Here is an 18507-nt window from a genome sequence, read left to right as displayed (position 1 = left end):
AAATGATATATGCAAATTAATTAAAAATATTGTTGGAGTAGTAAAACATGTAATTTATAGTCTTAATAGAAACAGATCCTTATTGTCTTTGTATGAAATAATTCACTTTTATTTCATGTAAATTTCTATGTAATTTGGGAAGATGTGTGTAAAAAATGTTATTGTATAAATCTAAAGATATAATATGTAACAAAGACTGTAATTGTTTAAAATCATATAAATAGAGGCAATTTGTATGCTGCCATAGTCAGTCTGATGTCTGTGTTATGTCAGTCATGAGACAGTGTTAAGTCAATTTTACGCATGTAGTTTTGCCGCCAAACGTATAGCATGCAAAATAAAACTCTTTGTGAACAAGAAATACTGGAATTTTTTTAACCATTGCATGATTCCCGTGGGACGATGCAGTAACATTGAGATGAACCTATGGCAGCATTAAGAAGCAGCACCCCGGATTACACAAGATATGTATTATTTATATGGTGGAGAATATCCCTAATATGTTTTTCTTGTGTCAATCAACGATGCACATTCCGAACTTCACCACACAAAAACATTTTCGCCACCTTACATTACAGAGGGAATCTCCATGGTATACTGTCACTGCAAAGAAACTTCTAAGAAACAGAGATTACTGCATAATACGTGTAAAACAAAGCACAGAAGCTGTCAAATTATATTTCACAAAACCTAAAGAAATTCTGGTCATATGTGAAGGCTGTTAGTGGCACTGAGTAAGTGTCCAGTCTATAGCAAATGAGACAGGAACTGAAATTGAGGGCAGCAGAGCAAAAGCTGAAATGCTCAACTACATCTTCAAATGTTCTTTTACAAAGGAAAACCAAAGAGAATTGCCACTCTTAAATTCTCGTACTACTGAAAAGATGAATGAAATAAGTATTAGTGTCAGTGGTGTTGAGAAACAGCTGAAATTGTTAACATTGTATACAGCTTCAGGGTCCAATGGAATCTCTGTCAGATTCTATACTGAATTTGAGGCTGAGTTAGCCTCTCTTCTAACTATAGTTTATAATAGACTCCTCGAACAAAAAGCCATGTCCAGTTCTTGAAAAAAAGCTCAAGTCACATGCATCTACAAGAAGGATAGTAGAAGTGATCCATAAACTAGCATCCAATATCCTTGACATCGATTTGTTGTAGAATCTTAGAACATGTTCTGAGCTCAAGCATAATGAGGTATCTTGAACAGAATGACCTCCTCAATGCTAAGCAGCTTCGATTCTGAAGGCATCAATCATGTGAAACCAAACTCGCACCTTTCTCACATGACATAATGAAAAATTTGGATTGAGGCAGTCAGGTAGATGCAGTATTTATTGATTTCCAGAAAGCATTTGACTCAGTACCACATCTACGCTTATTGTCAAAAGTACAATCATATGGGCTATTTAGTGAAATTTGTAACTGGAGTGAGGACTTTTTGGTAGGGAGGATGCAACATGTTATTCTGGATGGAGAGCCATCGTCAGATGTTGAAATAACTCCAGGTGTGCCCCAGGAAAGTGTGTTGGGACCTTTGCTGTTCATGTTGTATATCAATGAGCTTACGGACAATATTAATAATAACCTCAGACTTTTTGCAGATGGTGCAGTTATCTACAATGAACTACTATCTAAAAGAAGCTGCATAAATATCCAGTCAGACCTTGATAAGATTTCAAAGTGGTGAAAAGATTGGCAGCTTGCTTTAAATGTTCAGAAACATAAAATTGCTTTAAATGTTCAGAAACATAAAACTGCACTTCACATAACAAAATACCTTGGTGTAATACTTTATAGGGATATGAAATGCAATGATCACATAGGCTCAATCTTGGGTAAAGGAGCTGGCAAACTTTAGTTTATTGGTAAAATACTGAGAGAGTGCAATCAGTCTACAAAGGAGATTACATACAATTCACTTGGGTGACAGGTTATGGAATATTGCTCAAGTGTGTGGGCCATACCAAATAGAACTAACAGGGGATATTGAATGTTTACAGGGAAGGGCAGCATGATTGGTCACAGGTTTGATTGATCCATGGGAGAGTGTCACAGGGATACTGAAGAAACTGAACTGGAAAACTCTAGACAACAAAAGTAAACTATCCCAAATACTCTATTAACAAAGTTTCAAGAACCAGATTTAAATGATGATTCTAAGAATATACTACAATTCCCTACATATCACTCACATAGGGATCGTGGGGATAAGACTATAATAAGTAGTGCACACACAGAGGCTTTCAATCATTCATTCTTCCTGCACTCCATAAGTGTATGGAATGGGAAGAAATCCTAATAACTGGTACAGTGGAAAGTACCCTCTGCCATGCATGTTTGCAGAGTATAGATGTAGATGTAGATATAGATACTTGATCCAACAAAGTTACCGGTACTGGGCGGGCCAGAAAAAACGGGGACGAGAGGACTGTTTCATTGTAAAATGAATCTGAAATTTTGTTGCGCAACCCAGTGATGGAGAAAAGAGAGAGGAGAATTTGAGATAGAGAGCATCTAACCACTGATACAGAACTTGATAAGAAACCAAATGCACTTCATCATCAATGAAGAATCCAAACAGTTTAAAAGTGTCGATGCCAAACGGATTTTCAGTGTAAGCATTGTCTCCAACTAGGAATGTTAATGAATGAACCACAGCCTTGTAAGTCACATATGCAGAAAACTGTCTAAGAATGGGAATCTGTTGTTTGTTATAACTCACCAGCCTCCGAGACACTGGAGTCAGAGGGGGAGAACCCAAATCCACATAACTCGAAGAATTCACCAATGTTGCTGCTGCACCCATATCCACCTGCATCCTCATAGTTTGTTAAACACACGCACTTCAACATATAACTTGCTTTGAGACACTGTCACTGCTGACACACTGTTCGTATCCATATTAGTTTCATCCTCACTCTGGTTTGGAAAGGAGTTACAAACAGAAGCAATGTGTCCTTTCTTATGGCACCTATTACACATTGCACAGCACTTGGGACACACGGTCAATTTGTATTGAATGAAGCAGTATAGGCATCAAGGCAGCAGAGCACGAGGCTGTCTCTTTTGTGATATGGACTGTTGTTGTTACAAACGATGGTGACCTATATGACACTGAGATGACTGCTGCAATAGTGTCTACATTCCATGTGAACTGACTGAAGGCTGGGAGGCGTGAGAGGAACTGATTTCTGGAACTGCAAACCAGGCTTCTATCTGACTACCTGCAGTCTCTGAAACTTCAAATGACTGAGCTATGTTCAGTACTTCCATAAGGACAAGATTTTGACACTTTAGAGCTCAATCTTGAACTTCTCTATCAGGAGCAAAACATGTGAATGTTTCACAGACCATCTGATTTGCATAGGATTCATTATGAACATTTGAAAAAGTTGTGATAACAGGCAAGTCCATGTAATTCTACTGCCCATGCCCTGTACAACTGTTTTGGCCACTTTTGGCAGTGGTAAAATTCCACACAAGTAGCAACAAAGTGAGTATGTTTACAGTGACAGTTAGAAAGTAGCTCACACATCTGACTGATAGAAAGACTTGAAGGTTCTTGAAAGAGGGCGAGCTGACGTAACTGATACACACAAGGTGAAATTCAAGGCTGAAAAAGGGCTTGCACAATTTTATGTTTGTTATCCCATATGCCTGGAAATATTGCCACAGGCATTTTTGATAAGCATCCCAGTCTTCAGCTCCATCATTGTACGCAGGGAACAGTGGCTGATATGTTGCTGGTGTTAAAATGGAAATAGCTACTGTCAGCACCTACTGTTGCTCAAGAAGAGATTTAAGCCATGCCTCCATGGAAATTAAACTCAAAATACCAATGACTGAAGTGCAACGTGGAGTCAAATACCATACTCATCACCAAGAAGTGTTCTAACCCAAGAGCACTGTAATTTATTGCTAAAACAGTACACACACACGGAAGATAAGGTCCAATACAATTAGCAATACATAAGCAGTCAGCACACCCTTGCACTGCAGCCTATAAAGTAACTAGCCCCAACAGGGGACACAGTCAGCAGGTTTTTCATGCAAGTGCTGTCATATTAGCAGGCCGGGTGACCTCTAGTGGCCGAATCAAGCACAAATTCCACACTTGAGAACTACTGAAGCACAACAGAACAAAACAATAAAGTACAATTCACCAGAATCACATTGATCAGGAGCAGACATATTTTGTTGAAGGAGTAAAGAATGGCATAGAAGACGGGCTTCTGTACAGCACTGGTGGCAGAACTGCAGTATCTGTACTCCAGGGCACTGGCTACAAAAGCATCTGACCTCCTTTTGGGGTAGCCTAATTTAAACTTGGTGGTGGGCATAAAATGCCTTCAAGTGTAGCAAACTCATTGTACAAACAGCCTATAACATGAATGTGCATGAATGGAAGCCTCAGAAAATGGCAGGGCATCTACCAGAAGTAATACACAGTTTCTAGGGCTTGGGAGGACCAGTGAGGAATGGGCTACCATACAGCAAGCAAGTCGCTATCATTTGTGTGATAATTTTAGATGGTGAGACAGAAAAACTGAATGGGTATAGAGAGAAGAAAAACACCAGTGATGGAAATGAGTGAGGCAAAAAATGGAAGGGGAAACTTCAAAAAGAATTGAAGGAAGGATATAGAATACATTGGAGTGGAGGCAAAATGGCAACAAATGGACGTGGTGTTGTATGGACAGAAGATTCAGTTCAATATGTGGAAAAAAATGATCAGATTAGTGAAATAATAATTAAAGTTAGAAGTGGATTTGAGAATAGAACAAGTGATTTTATACAGGCCTATGCTCCTCAATCAGGAATGGTAGACAAATGACTAGAAGAGCTAGAAATGATGTATTGAGGGCAAAGAAGTAATTATAGTGGGAAATATGAATGCACATGTGGGAATTAATAGGCAAGGAAAATGAGAAAGGAAAAGAAGAAATAATTGGCCCCTTTAGTTACAGTAACCAGGATGAAAAATGAGATCTTTTAACAGACTTTTGCAGAAGAAATGACTTAAGTGTTGGCAATATGTGGTTAAAAAAAATAAAAAATAAAAAAAAGACCCTCACAAAAAGTAACCAGGTATGGGTGGTCTCTGATGGTGGAGGAAGAACATAGGTAACTGGAAGATGAGATTGCAATGCCAAGAGAAGATTAAGAAGAAGACCATAAACTGATGTCAGCCAAATTAGGCTTGAAAAAATCATACACAGAGAAAGAGGAAAGGAAAATAAACTTATTGATGTTAAAAAGAAATCAAGGGAAAAGTTCCAAGATGATCTGAAAAATGCAGAAATAGGGTCATAAAGTGTTTAGTGGATGCCTGCAGAAGACCATCAGAGACAAAAAAGAAAAAAAGAGATTACTCAGTGGAGCAATAGGGTAAAGTAAGAGGTAAAGGGAACCAAACATCTTGGAACAAGTAGATATGCAATGAAAGTACTGAAAACTGGCAAAAACATCAAGAAGCCACAATGCGAGTAAAGAAATAGTAGAAGAAGAGATATCTATGTTAGAAATAGAGGAAGTCATACAGATGATGAATGCTAAAGTAGCAGTAGTGGGCGAGATTGCCACAGAAATGATATGAGCAGCAGGATCAATAGAGTTACAGTGGCTCTATAGGCTATTAAGAATAATTTGGTAAAAGAAAGAGAGCCTCACAGAGTGAAGAAAGGATCCAATTATCCCCATATTTAAGAAAAGTGATAAAAAAATAATGTAATAACCACTAACAAGCACAGGGGGATCACTCCTATTGCACACATAAAAGTGATAAAAAGTATCCGGACACCTGGCTGAAAATGTCTTACAAGTTCGTGGCTCCCTCCATCAGTTATGCTGGAATTCAATATGGTGTTGGCCTACCCTTAGCCTCAATGACAGCTTCCACTCTTGCAGGCATACGTTCAATCAGGTGCTGGAAGGTTTCTTGGGCAATAGCAGCCCATTCTTCATGGAATGCTGCACTGAGGAGAGGTACCAATGTGGACTATGTGCAGGTCAGTCCATTACACGGATGTTATTGTCATGTAACCACTCCACCACAGGCATTATGAACAGGAATCGCGTTGAAAGATGCAATTGCCATCCCCGAAATGCTATTCAACAGTGGCAAGCAAGAAGGTGCTTAAAACATCAATGTAGGCCTGTGCTGTATCATGCAAAACAACAAGGGGTGCAAGCCCCCTCCATGAAAAACACGACCACACCATAAAACCACGGCCTCTGAATTTTATTGTTGGCAGTACACACCCTAGCAGATGAAGATCACCGGACACTCGTTATACCCACACCCTGCCACTGGATCGCCACATTGTGTACCGTGATTCGTCACTCCACACAACATTTGTCCATTGTTCGGTCATCCAATGTTTACACTCCTTACACCAAGTGAGGTGTCATTTGGCATTTACCGGCATGATGTGTGGCTTATGAGCAGCCACTCAACCATAAAATCCAAGTTTTCTCACCTCTTGCCTAATTGTCTTAGTACTTGCAGTGCATCCTGATGTAGTTTGGAATTCCTGTGTGGTGGTCTGGATAGATGTCTGCCTATTACACATTACGACCCTCTTCAATTGTCGGTGGTCTCTGTCAGCCAACAGATGAGGTCGGCCTGTATGCTTTTGTGCTGTACGTGTCTCTTCATGTTTCCACTTCACTATCACATCGGAAACAGTGGACCTAGGGAAGTTTAGGAGTGTGGAAATTTTGCGTACGGACGTATGACACAAGTGACACCCAATCACATGACCATGTTCGAAGTCCGAGAGTTCCGCAGAGCGCCCCATTCTGCTCTCTCACACCTACTGTGGTCACTGATATGGAGTACCTGGCAGTAGGTGGCAGCACAATGCACTTAATATGAAAAACGTATGTTTTTGGGGGTGTCCAGATACTTTTGATCACATAGTGTAGCTACAACCCTTGAGCGATTATTGGAAGGAAGGCTGAGGAGGAAGCTAGAAGGACTAATTAAAGAAATGTTACTGCTGATTATGAGATTTTTAACTCTATGACTGAACGTCTAAGTGTAGGGAAGCAGCCTACTCACGCTGTAGTAAATTCACATCAGTTTCCATTGTGTGCCAGCCAGTCTGCTGTAACTAGCTCTGACGTCATAAATGTTGCGCAATACCTTAAAATTCAAGCAAATGATCTGAAACTTTTCCAGCATGTAAGGAATAATACTAAATTAATGTGTATTAAATATCAGTGCGATAACTTCAGCCATTTTTGTAATTTGGGCGTTTTTCTAAAAAAATAATTGGCGCAACAGAAAGGAGCTAGAGACTTCAAAATTTATATTTAGACTCATCTTTCATAATGATTTAATAAAAACAGTACTTTGGATTTCACAGGTTAAGACTTTAGTGGAAATTCATGATTTCTGGTTTTCATCTCAAAACTGAAGGAAGCAAGATAGATTAAGTAGGCTAATGAATAAGACTAGGATGTTTAGATTTAAATAGGTTGGAGGTCCGCTATGACTATGAAGATGTGAAAAGTTTCTTTTGAATACCTATAAAATTATAGCGATAGCGGATCTCAAAAGGACCAGTTCAGAGCTCACCTGCTGCGTGCAGCGTAACTTAATTATTTCTCTCGCCCAAGATATTTAACTTAGCCACGTCATAATTTTATTATAAATACTTACCTGCGTGCTAAATGCACGATTAAATTAACAGCTTCATAAGCCATCAGCAAAAGAAGCTATAAATTATTATGTAACTTGAAGTGGTGCGTTACTAGCCCAGCGGCCAGTCGTGAGAGCCAAGTTAGAGCCGGCGTTCTCTTAGCCGTCCGCACCGAGGCTATATATATAAGAGCACTGCGCGAGTAAGGAAGGCCCCAGTTCTCTCCAACGCTGAATAGCACGTCAGCTGTGTCGGGAGTCGCTTCGCTACGGTAGCGCTGCTACAAACTGCCTCGGGTGCCGTATTGAGTTACGATGTATACGCGTAACTGTGAAAACATTTCAAATGAAGGATTATTTTTGGAATGATTTTCATTATCTAGCTTCAGTTTGCGTGTTGTTGTATTTTCACGTGCCGTCGCGGGACAGACATTCTACCAATCATTTTAGCGTGGCGTTTGATGAGATTTTCTCATCAAATTTTGGCGAGCATTCTTTTGACATTCAATTCGGACATTTATAGTTGCATCAGCGAATTAGACTCTGAACTGCTCTGTTTGTTAGGCTGTTGGGATAATTGTGATGTTATCAGTGAATTTCAGAATATACTCAACTATTTTGGAAAATTGTTTTTGATTAGAAATCCCGAACAATCTCCTACTTCTTCAGAGCTATAAGCTGCAGCTATAATAATATTCTCAGGTTAAGTGGGCACTAGGAACTCTCATTACAGGCTCCACGTTTCGTTAAATCACTTTCTGGGTGCCAAAAAGCAAAGAGAGAGCCAGTGTTGAGAACGGCGAAAGACAGCATTATACAACATTCCAAAAGCCGGGAAGTGCAGTGTTTTTCCAACATTTTAAACAACAATTATATTATTTTACGACAAACTCACTCGCCGCCCCACATAAGGTCATCAAGCTCCTTACCACATATAGGAGGCAATGAGTCACAAACAGGCACAATGAAAAGACTTTCAAGCATTTAAGCTTCCAGACAAAAATAGCCTTCTCCAGAAATAGAAAAACACACACACACACACACACACACACACACACACACACACACACACACAAAAATGCCCACTGTCTCCTGACTGTCCGAGTCAGGTCACAGAAGCTGGAGACAGTGGCCATTTGTCTGTGGATTGAGTTTGTGTAAATGTGTGTGTGTGTGTGTGTGTGTGTGTGTGTGTGTGTGTGTGTGTGCGGTGTTTTTCATATTTCCAAAGAAGGTCTCTTTTGCCCAAACGCTTAAATGTTTAACAATCTTTCCAGTGTGCTTGGCTACAACTCAATGCCCTGTCTTTGCGGTGAGTACCAATCTGTCCTTTTCATAAAATTATTGTTAAACACTGTAGTGTGAATATTGTACAATGCCGCCAAGATACTCACACTTTGCACAGAAATATGAGACACGTGCCAGTCTGTTGAAGGAAAACACCACAATGGCACACTTTTTTTGCACAGAGTAACACTGCAGCTCATCACAACATACAGACTTTGAATGAAATAAACTGCCGTATATGAAATAGAACTCAAGATTGTATCAACCTTTCTTCAAGTCAAAGAAAATTCTCAGAAAATAGTGTCTGTGTAGGAAACCATGTTGCCCAGCTACTTCCACAAAAAGATGTTTTATCAAAGGAGGAATAATATCTTCTGAATACACACTGGGTGCAACTAAGGAGTCTCCTAGGGTTCTGATGGAGTTACAGTGACTATCAGTTGAAGGCACTTCCCATGCAGGTAGTTGGTGTAACACTGCAGATTTCAATAGGCAGAATGCAAAGAGTATATCTTAGTGGCATTCTTTTAAGGGGAAGATCTGATTAGGAAAGAACTATGCAAGTAACAACCCATCGAAATAGATACCTTCAAGCTGTTTCCTCGAACAGGAATGGCAAGAATAGGAAGTGAGGGGGATAAAGTAAAAGGTTAAAGGTATAGAACGACTCTGTAGCATTGAAGTCCTGTGTTCAAAATAAATTAAGTAGGATAAAAGGTTAACTGAGTTGATTAATAGTGTCAATGTGAATCTCACAAGCAAAAAAACTAGTGTGTTACATATATCGAACTTTCGCTAACTTTATAAAGGACTGCACCCTAACTTCTCTTATTCCTCCTTTTAGTGGGTGATATAACATCATAGCATAAGTGTTTTCATAAGTTTTAAAAGCATTCTGGTATGTAATTTATTTCCATATTACTCACTGTTGCAGCATGGCATTCAACTAAAGATAACTTTCATAATTTGCATGTTCATCATATCAGACGTGTAAATGTAAAATGATGTTAAAAGATAAGGAAGAAGGTGAAACCAGGTGCTGGCACATATTATATTTCTCTCAAACAGTACCAATCTGAATCTCGCTACCCAATGGGTGGACCACCAACAACTGTGCCTCATGCCCCCAGTCCATAAGACACTGCAGATAAGTTTGGAATTTTTGCCTGACACAAAATCTGATCATTAGGAATTTTGTACCATCTTTCCAGACAAATGTTGGCTATGAAAACTTATTCTAATAACAGGACACACACCAGCTACCTCGAAGCCAAGCATGCTGCACAAATACATGTTATTGACCTTTATTGTAGTATTTCCTCTGTTAAAAAATATCAGTTTTTCCACATTGTCATTTATGTATCACTGTACAGTAAAAGATAACAACAGTCAGCACAATTAGTGAATGTGCATCACACAGTATACCAGTAAGGAATTGTGTACATTATGAAGATGGATGCAAAAGTGTCCGAAGTTAGTAAAGAAAAATGAACTCTATTTTACAGGCTAATAGAGACATGTTGTAGCTCCTCTCATCAAGCATACAATTTTCAACAGGATTAGTTGGTTTATTGGTAACTTTACTTTAAAAAAGTAGATGAAGGCCTCTAAAAAAAAGGAAATGCACATACAGACATAGAGATTAAAAGACACTATATGAAGGTATAGCTATGTTTTCCCCAGTGTTTAGCAGTCTATTGACAGATGGAGCACAGAAATATGGATGAAGAAATGATGGGTGGCCTGATATTTGATATCTCAGGATTCGCCAATGTGGCCGATATTAGATAAGTTTTTAGGTGTCTAAATAAGCTAATTACTCTAAAGAGCTTCTAAAAATGTTTTTCATCTTCCTCATCTCTTGGACAGTCTTGAGTTTTTTGACCAGGAGCCTCATATCAGTGCTCTTCAGAATTAAATAGATCACTACACACAGGCACCTGCTTAGTGAAGGAAAGAGTGCAGATCAGTGGAGCACACTGTGTCTCCAATCACGAATGGACAATGTGGATTCTGTACACTGGTCAGTCTATCAACAAGCATCAAAATGTTATTTCAAGCCCAACCCAGGTATGCACAGTCACTTTATGGTATGAAGGACTGGCAGCTCAGAAAGTTGCTTGCCACATTAGTGAATCCGACAATGATGTCATTCAAACGTTCCATAATTACTGCAATGCATGAAACATTGAAGGTCTGTCTCATTAGCAATCACTCACAGTCAACAACACCAGGTGATTAATGCAACATAGAAGTTATGGTTTTAGGCAGCCCAAGGTGAATGCAATAGAACTGTGGGCTGCCTTTTTAGAGCCAACAGGTAGGGTTGTGTTGGGCCATACAGTACACAACTACCTCCACACAAACAATTTGGTCACTTGACATTCATATGGACAACAGTAAAAACCACACACCACTTTGATGTGTGGAGAAGGTGGTCAATGGAATATGTGGAATGGAACTGAATCAATGGCATCGGCATCAAGTTCTCTTCACAAAAAGCACAGGATTTGTCTAACATTTGATGACCACCAAATGTGGAGGAGGCCAATGACCAATGTCATTTAAGATGTGTAGTCCAGCACGCTGGTGGGCCAGTCATGTATTTGCCACATGTCATATATGGATGTCTGACAGTTCTCATGAGAAACCTACGTCTTATTGTCCAGGCATAAAGCCAACATTTCTCTAATAAATTCATCTTTCAAGATGATCCTACAGGAGTACACCAGGCCCACCTAGTGAATAACTTCTTCCAGGAGGTAGGGATCAATTAAACAGCATGGACACTGATATCTCTGACATGAACCCAACTGAGCATGCTAGGAACCAATTGAAACTTGCAGTATATTATTGCAGGGACCCTCTTCACTCTCTCCTGTGGTCACAGGAGAGTTATTGTTAAGAGTGGGACAAGTTTGACCATGTTTGGTACAATGTGCCGAGGAGGTTTCAAACACATTACAATATATGGAGTGGAGCAACATGGTATTGAATGTTATCAAGCAGCAGACTTCACATACATGTAAAGAAGTGTTCTTCTGTACATATTGCCTTTATTTTGGTTACTGTTTTGTTTCACAGCGAAGTTATTTTGTTTTTATTTTCCCAAGGCTTATTCCTTCATTCCCTGTTGCCCTTGAATGCATGTCCACACATGATTACAGAAATGCAGGTGATATTTTTTAAGCAATTTTTTTTAATATCATTCAATGTATTCACTGTTAATAGCTGTAATGACAGATCCATATGCATACATATAGGGACACCAATAGCCTAACATGCAAGTAGTTACACTGATAAATGGAAGTAACAGCTTACCAAACATGATCTGGCTCTGTAACTTTGTAAAATCGTGTCCATGTTGTTAAGGCTAAAACTGCAATAAATGTTAACCACCAATTTCTGTTCATGCTGAAAAAAAGAAGAATTATTTTTAAAATCTTTTGATTTGAACATGATGCTGTACGTTTTATGAAAGACAAAAGTTAAAAGAACCACAAATTTTTCTCATTAATATTAGCAGCACATAATATTTGCAACAGATTCTCATATTAGAGACTCAAATTAAACTACAAGCTCCTTTTGTGCAGTGATGTAAACGTATCACTGGCCTTGAAGGTGTCACAGACACTGCTAAGACTACAATGCTCAGTCACATTAATGGGACCACCTGTCAAAAGCCTAAATAAGCACCTTTGGAGCACAGATTGCTGTGAGACATGCAGGAAGACTGTCAGTGAGGCTCTGGAAGGTACCTAGAGGGACGTGGAGCTGTGCTGACTACAGTGACTCGGACAGCTGTGCTAGGTTTCTCGACTGAGGATTCATGGCACAAACAGCACAATTGAGGTGGCCCCAAAGATTCTTGATTGGGTTTATATATGGGGAGTTTGATGGCCAGAGGAGTACAATAAACTCATCTTGGTACTTTTCAAATCACACACATACACTGCATTGCCCTGCTGGTAGATACCAATGTACTGAGGAAAAACAAACTGCATGAAGGGAGTACCTCATACATAAAGGAGATGGCATATAGACTGTTGGTCCAGCCAATTCTTGAGTACTGTACAATTCCCACCAGGACAGGTTAAAAGAAGACATCAAAGCAATTCAGAGGTGGGCTGCTAGATTTGTTACCGGTACATTTGATCAGCACACAAGTATTACGGAGATGCTTCGTGAACCCAAATGGGAATCCCTAGAAGGAATACAGTTCTGTTTCCCCAATGCGAGACCAACTGCAGAATGGTTCTACTGCCACCAACCTACATTTCACATAAGGACCATGAAGATAAGATGCAAGAAATTAGAGCTCATATGGAAACTTTTAGATAGTCATTGTTCTCTCACAATATTTGCAAGAGGAACGTGAGAGGAAATTATAAAAAAACTACTTATGGTTGATTACAGGTAAAGCAAGCTGCCAAATTCAGCTATCTTGTCAATGGAATATGACACAGCTGCAAAGCTTGACTTCAGTGACATCATCAATGATTTTTCTGTGATTCTGTGATCAAAGCAAGGAAATGGAAAGTAAAATTATAATAAGAATACAGTTTTTTGGAAGGAATGTGTTCTCAACACTTAATTATGTTCTTTTTCTTTCATTTCCTAATAATAATTCATAAACTGTTAAAACTTTATAGGAGCAGATGAAAACCTGTTCTTTATTCTACATAGAGATAAAATCAAGGTACAGTGGCTGCTACATACAATAAGACAGAAATTTTGTTTTACTTTCAGTTCTTTTAGAAAGTTGGTACAATTTGCAATTTATTTACTACAATTTTGTGCAATATTGTTCATCTATATAGCACATTTAAGTAAATTTTTTTCAGTAGCATTGCATTTTCATTAATTAAAAATTTTAAACTTCCTGGCGGATTAAAACTGTGTGCCCGACCGAGACTCGAACTCGGTACCTTTGCCTTTCGCGGGCAAGTGCTCTACGATCTGAGTGACCGAAGCACGACTCATGCCCGGTCCTCACAGCTTTACTTCTGCCAGTAGCTGTGAGGACCGGGCGTGAGTCTGAGCTACCGAAGCACAACTCACGCCCAGTCCTCACAGCTACTGGCAGAAGTAAAGCTGTGAGGAGCGGGCGTGAGTCGTGCTTCGGTAGCTCAGATCGTAGAGCACTTGCCCGCGAAAAGCAAAGGTACCGAGTTCGAATCTCATTCGGGCACACAGTTTTAATCTGCCAGGAAGTTTAATATCAGTGCACACTCCACTGCAGAGTGAAAATCTCATTCTGGAAACATCCCCCAGGCTGTGGCTAAGCCATGTCTCCGCAGTATCCTTTCTTTCAGGAGTGCTAGTTCTGCTAGGTTTACAGAAGAGCTTCTGTAAAGTTTGGAAGGTAGGAGATGAGATACTGGCAGAAGTAAAGCTGTGAGGACTGGGCGTGAGTCGTGCTTCAGTAGCTCACATGGTAGAGCACTTGCCCGCGAAAGGCAAAGGTCCCGAATTCGAGTCTCGGTCAGGCACACAGTTTTAATCTGCCAGGAAGTTTCATATGAGTGCACACTCCGCTGCAGAGTAAAAATCTCATTCTGGAATTAAAACTTTCCTACATCTGTGTAGAAAAATTGCAGAAAAATAGTTTTTCTCGGGGGCACAGCTTTGACAATTCTGCCACGGGTGCACAATCACCTTGGTCACAGAGTAACGTATCTCTGCCTGTGCCTCGGTACGGCTCTGGCTATGGGCCCAAGCTGGCTGGCCCCAACACTGTGTAGACAAGCACACAGGAGAGCAAGGAGGGGAGAGAGACAGCACGGTTCACGGGAATGTGGGAGAACGGGGTATGCACGAACTGCTCCATCCAGTGGCCTCACCCGAGCCAGCTCTATGGTGTGCTACAGGGAGGGGCAAAGTAGAGAAAGGAAAACTGCTTGGTCCACACCACTGTGACTGCAGTTTTATGAGTCAGGGGTGTGGAGGGAGTATCAGGGAGTCACCTGATGTTGGCCCCTGGCACTGGACAAATGCGGTGTGGAAATGAAACAAGGTTTGTCATTATGGAAGGAGATGCTGCAGGGAGGAATGAGAGAAGGGTACCAGCAAGGAGTGAGCCAGCTACCAGCACCTCAGAGTAACATTATGTCTCTGCAACAAGCAGTGAGAACTGGGCCTGATTACCTCTGGTTTCTGTCACTCATATAACATCAAGCCATATCATACTCGAACTCTTTGATATAATACTGAAAAATACACTGAATAAAATTATAACACAAAATTTCTTGTGGGTTCATGCAATTATTAAGTGTGCAGTAATGGAAAGAAACTAGAATTGAGGTTTTCAAGTGTAAACACTGTTAATAATGTTCAGTGTTGAGACTTATGCCATCAGAGTCAAAACCTTACTTCACCTCTAACAGTCCCCAACAGCTTACTCTGACTTAACCTTCCACAGTGCAACATGGCCCTAGTAGCACATACCTCAGGAATCAAATATTGATACCATGATACAGTAGATGACATATCAACAGATCAAGATATGACAAAGGAAACCTATACTTCCAACAGAAACCAGTAGAGGGCAATAAGGAAATGATTCAAAGTGCCATATTCTAGAGTGAAAATGACCATGTACAAACTGTTAAAACAGTGAACCCACAACAATTGTATCTGACTTGCTGAAAAAGTGGTCATTTGTTTTGAGCACCATAATAGATTAGTAAATACTGAAAACATCCCATGGTGCATTAACAAGCACCATGTTGTCCAGTTAACTAAATTTCAGTAATGTATGTGCTGTGTATTATCAGTGTTTGTGCTGACAGTCTATGGGAGTTGCACAGTCTCATTCCATTTCTAACTGACAGCACTACTGCAGTGCCTGGGCAGTGGTGTCAGATGATCAACCATTATTGACATGACAGTGACCACAGCACAAATCAGGAGCAAGGTTGCATCAGCTAGGAGCTTCAGAACCCATTTGTTTGAAATTGTACTAAAAGCAATGGTTCTACCCATTAGACTACCTCCCACAACTTCTCACCATTCAGTCCATCTAATGGGATGCAGTGAAGTAAGCAACTGGAGGATTAGTGGGGGATTGTAGTGCCTTATAATGAAAACAGACTATGAACTGGTGTCAGTGACAGTTGTTTGTGAATGTGGCAACTACCAGAGTGTATCAGCCAGTAACAGCTAAGTCCTGCACCAGGCATTTTAATGAGGAGAATCATAATTTGCCATGATATTAAAGTTCTGGTATTTGTTTGGAGAACATTGAACAGTGAGGCATATATCAAAAACATCACCATGTCTAGTCTACTGCAGTTCATCACACATCAGAGATAAGTGGTCTTCCAGCAGGACACTTCTCACAGACACACTTCTTGCATTATCCTAATGCACTCTTCAAAATTTTTGTTGAACATCCAGGACTGTATAATTGCCAGACCTGCCCTTGGTTTAAAATGTGTGGGAATTAATAGGACAGTATCTAGTCCAGTATGCACTACTGGTAACATATTTTGGCTAACTGCAACACAAAGTAAAGCTAATAAGGAAAACTATGATCATATACAACATGCAAGCTACTTAAAATGCAAATAAAAACTGCATTAATGTGAGACAATGGCTTTATGATGGCCCCTTTTCTATTGTAGCTAATGGCCTTCCCACAGTGGTAACACCGGTTCCTGTCAGATCACCGTAGTTAAGTGCTGTCGGGCTGGGCTAGCAGCACTTGGATGGGTGACCATCCGGTCTGCCAAGCGCTGTTGGCAAGTAGGGTGCACTCAGCCCTTTGAGGCAAACTGAGGAGCTACTTGACCGAGAAGCAGCAGCTCCATTCTTGGAATCTGACATATGGCTGGGAGAGCGATGTACTGATGTGTTGACCACATGCCCCTCTATATCCGCATCCACTGACACCTGTGGGCTGAGGATGACACGGCGGCCAGTCAGTACAGTTGGGTCTTCATGGCCTGTTCAGGAGGATTTTTTTTCTCTTGTACACTATCTGAAGAGATATGAATATACATATTATATTCAACAGATCCACAAATGTTACCAATGTCATATGACTTGCAAATACTTGGGAATAGCAATTTTCAGATGTGTCATAGTCATCCTAAGTCCTATACCCCATATTGCGATCACCTTTCATAGATACTACTCTGTGGGAAATGGAGACAACAACCTGCTCCAATTTAACTGTAACATCAGTAGTCAATGGCTTATCTGACAATGATGGTTAAAAAAAAAAAAACATACTATACAGTTAAGCACAGGCCTCACAAGAAAAGTAATATCAATGAATCTCAAACAATGACTTGATCACAGTGTTTAGTGACAAGAAGAAATTTATGAAGCAAACAATGGAAATTGAATATTTCTTTCTTTTATAAACATAATCCTACACCATTTGTTTCTCCTTAAAACAAACAATGGCAAAACAGAACAGAAACAAACATAAAGGACAATTTCAGGGATGAAAGTATTTTGTACTAAGACGAGAGAGCTCTAGTTAATTCAGAGGACAAGCTAGAGAGACGAGTTGAAACTCCATTACCACCAGTATTGTAATTTGTAAACTCCTCCAGTCTACGAGGTCATTCCAAAAGAAATGCACAACCTTATTTTTTTTTTTTTTTTTTTTTTTTTTTTTTTTTTTTTTTTTTGTGCCAAAAATCCAACTTTGCCAGCAATGAAGATCATAGAAACATTCTTCCCATTTGCATTCAAATGTAATTCAACCTACTTCCACAAGTTGTGCTGTCATAGCCCTTAGTCAGGATGGCTGCTTCACTTAATGTTCATCTAAAGCGACATGCTGTTACAGAGTTCCTCTACTGTCAGAATGAGAACGTGATGAACATTCGCAAGTGACTGAAGAAGGTGTATGGAGGTAATGATGTTGATCAGAGTACATTTAGGGAATTGCGAATTGTGTTTTATTCATCTCATGAGGTACATTTGCAATCCAGTTGGTTTGCATACAGGAGACATGTCAAAAATGTACAGTTACAATGATTTTTACATTAATAAATAATAGCACTACGATAAATAACAACACTATAAGGATATTTTTTGGAATGTATAACACATTGTATCCAGCTCAAATTTCCAGTTTGTGCTGTGTGAATTCATCCACTGAGCAATAACACTTCAGTGTCAGTACCTCATATAGCTTCCTTTTAAGTGAACCTAAATTCATTTGCATCAGCTTGTTCCCTTTTAATTTATTACAGATTTCATTCCCATGTCTTGAGGTCCCTAGGCATACAGTCTGAGGCGGTGGGTGGGAGAATAAAATTTTTTTTGTTTATAGTATCATGTGAATGGGCAAAATTGTTTCTCTCAAATAATTCATGTCTGGTGTATAAAAATATAATAATCTCATACATGTATAAGGATGGCAGAGTTAATATTTTAAGTTTATTAAATAATGGTCGACATGGTTCTTTGTGATTTGCAGTGCACATATTTTGAATGATTTTTTTCTGTATTTTTAGTATATGCACTATGTTTGTTGAGTTATCCAAAAAAACAATACCATACCTAATAATGAATTCAAAGTAGCTTGTATGTGCTACTTTTCGTGTGTCCAT

General features: G+C 39.6%; 1 protein-coding gene across 3 annotated transcripts in view; it reads right to left on the bottom strand.

Moving 5' to 3' along the window:
* The window catches only part of LOC126187397 (protein O-mannosyl-transferase 2), a 191214-nt gene that overhangs the window by 138171 nt on the left and 34536 nt on the right, over positions 1-18507 (bottom strand). For all 3 annotated transcript variants that reach the window (XM_049928456.1, XM_049928455.1, XM_049928454.1), the window contains one exon: positions 12257-12349. In XM_049928456.1, coding sequence (XP_049784413.1) covers positions 12257-12348 — 92 coding nt within the window. In that variant the 5' untranslated portion in view covers position 12349. The remainder of the gene's footprint in view (positions 1-12256; positions 12350-18507) is intronic.

This window comes from Schistocerca cancellata, chromosome 5 (genome assembly GCF_023864275.1).
Source record: "Schistocerca cancellata isolate TAMUIC-IGC-003103 chromosome 5, iqSchCanc2.1, whole genome shotgun sequence".
Lineage (NCBI taxonomy): Eukaryota > Metazoa > Arthropoda > Insecta > Orthoptera > Acrididae > Schistocerca > Schistocerca cancellata.
The sequence above is the reverse complement of the archived record's forward strand: the minus strand, read 5'-3'. Positions and strand labels throughout refer to the sequence as shown.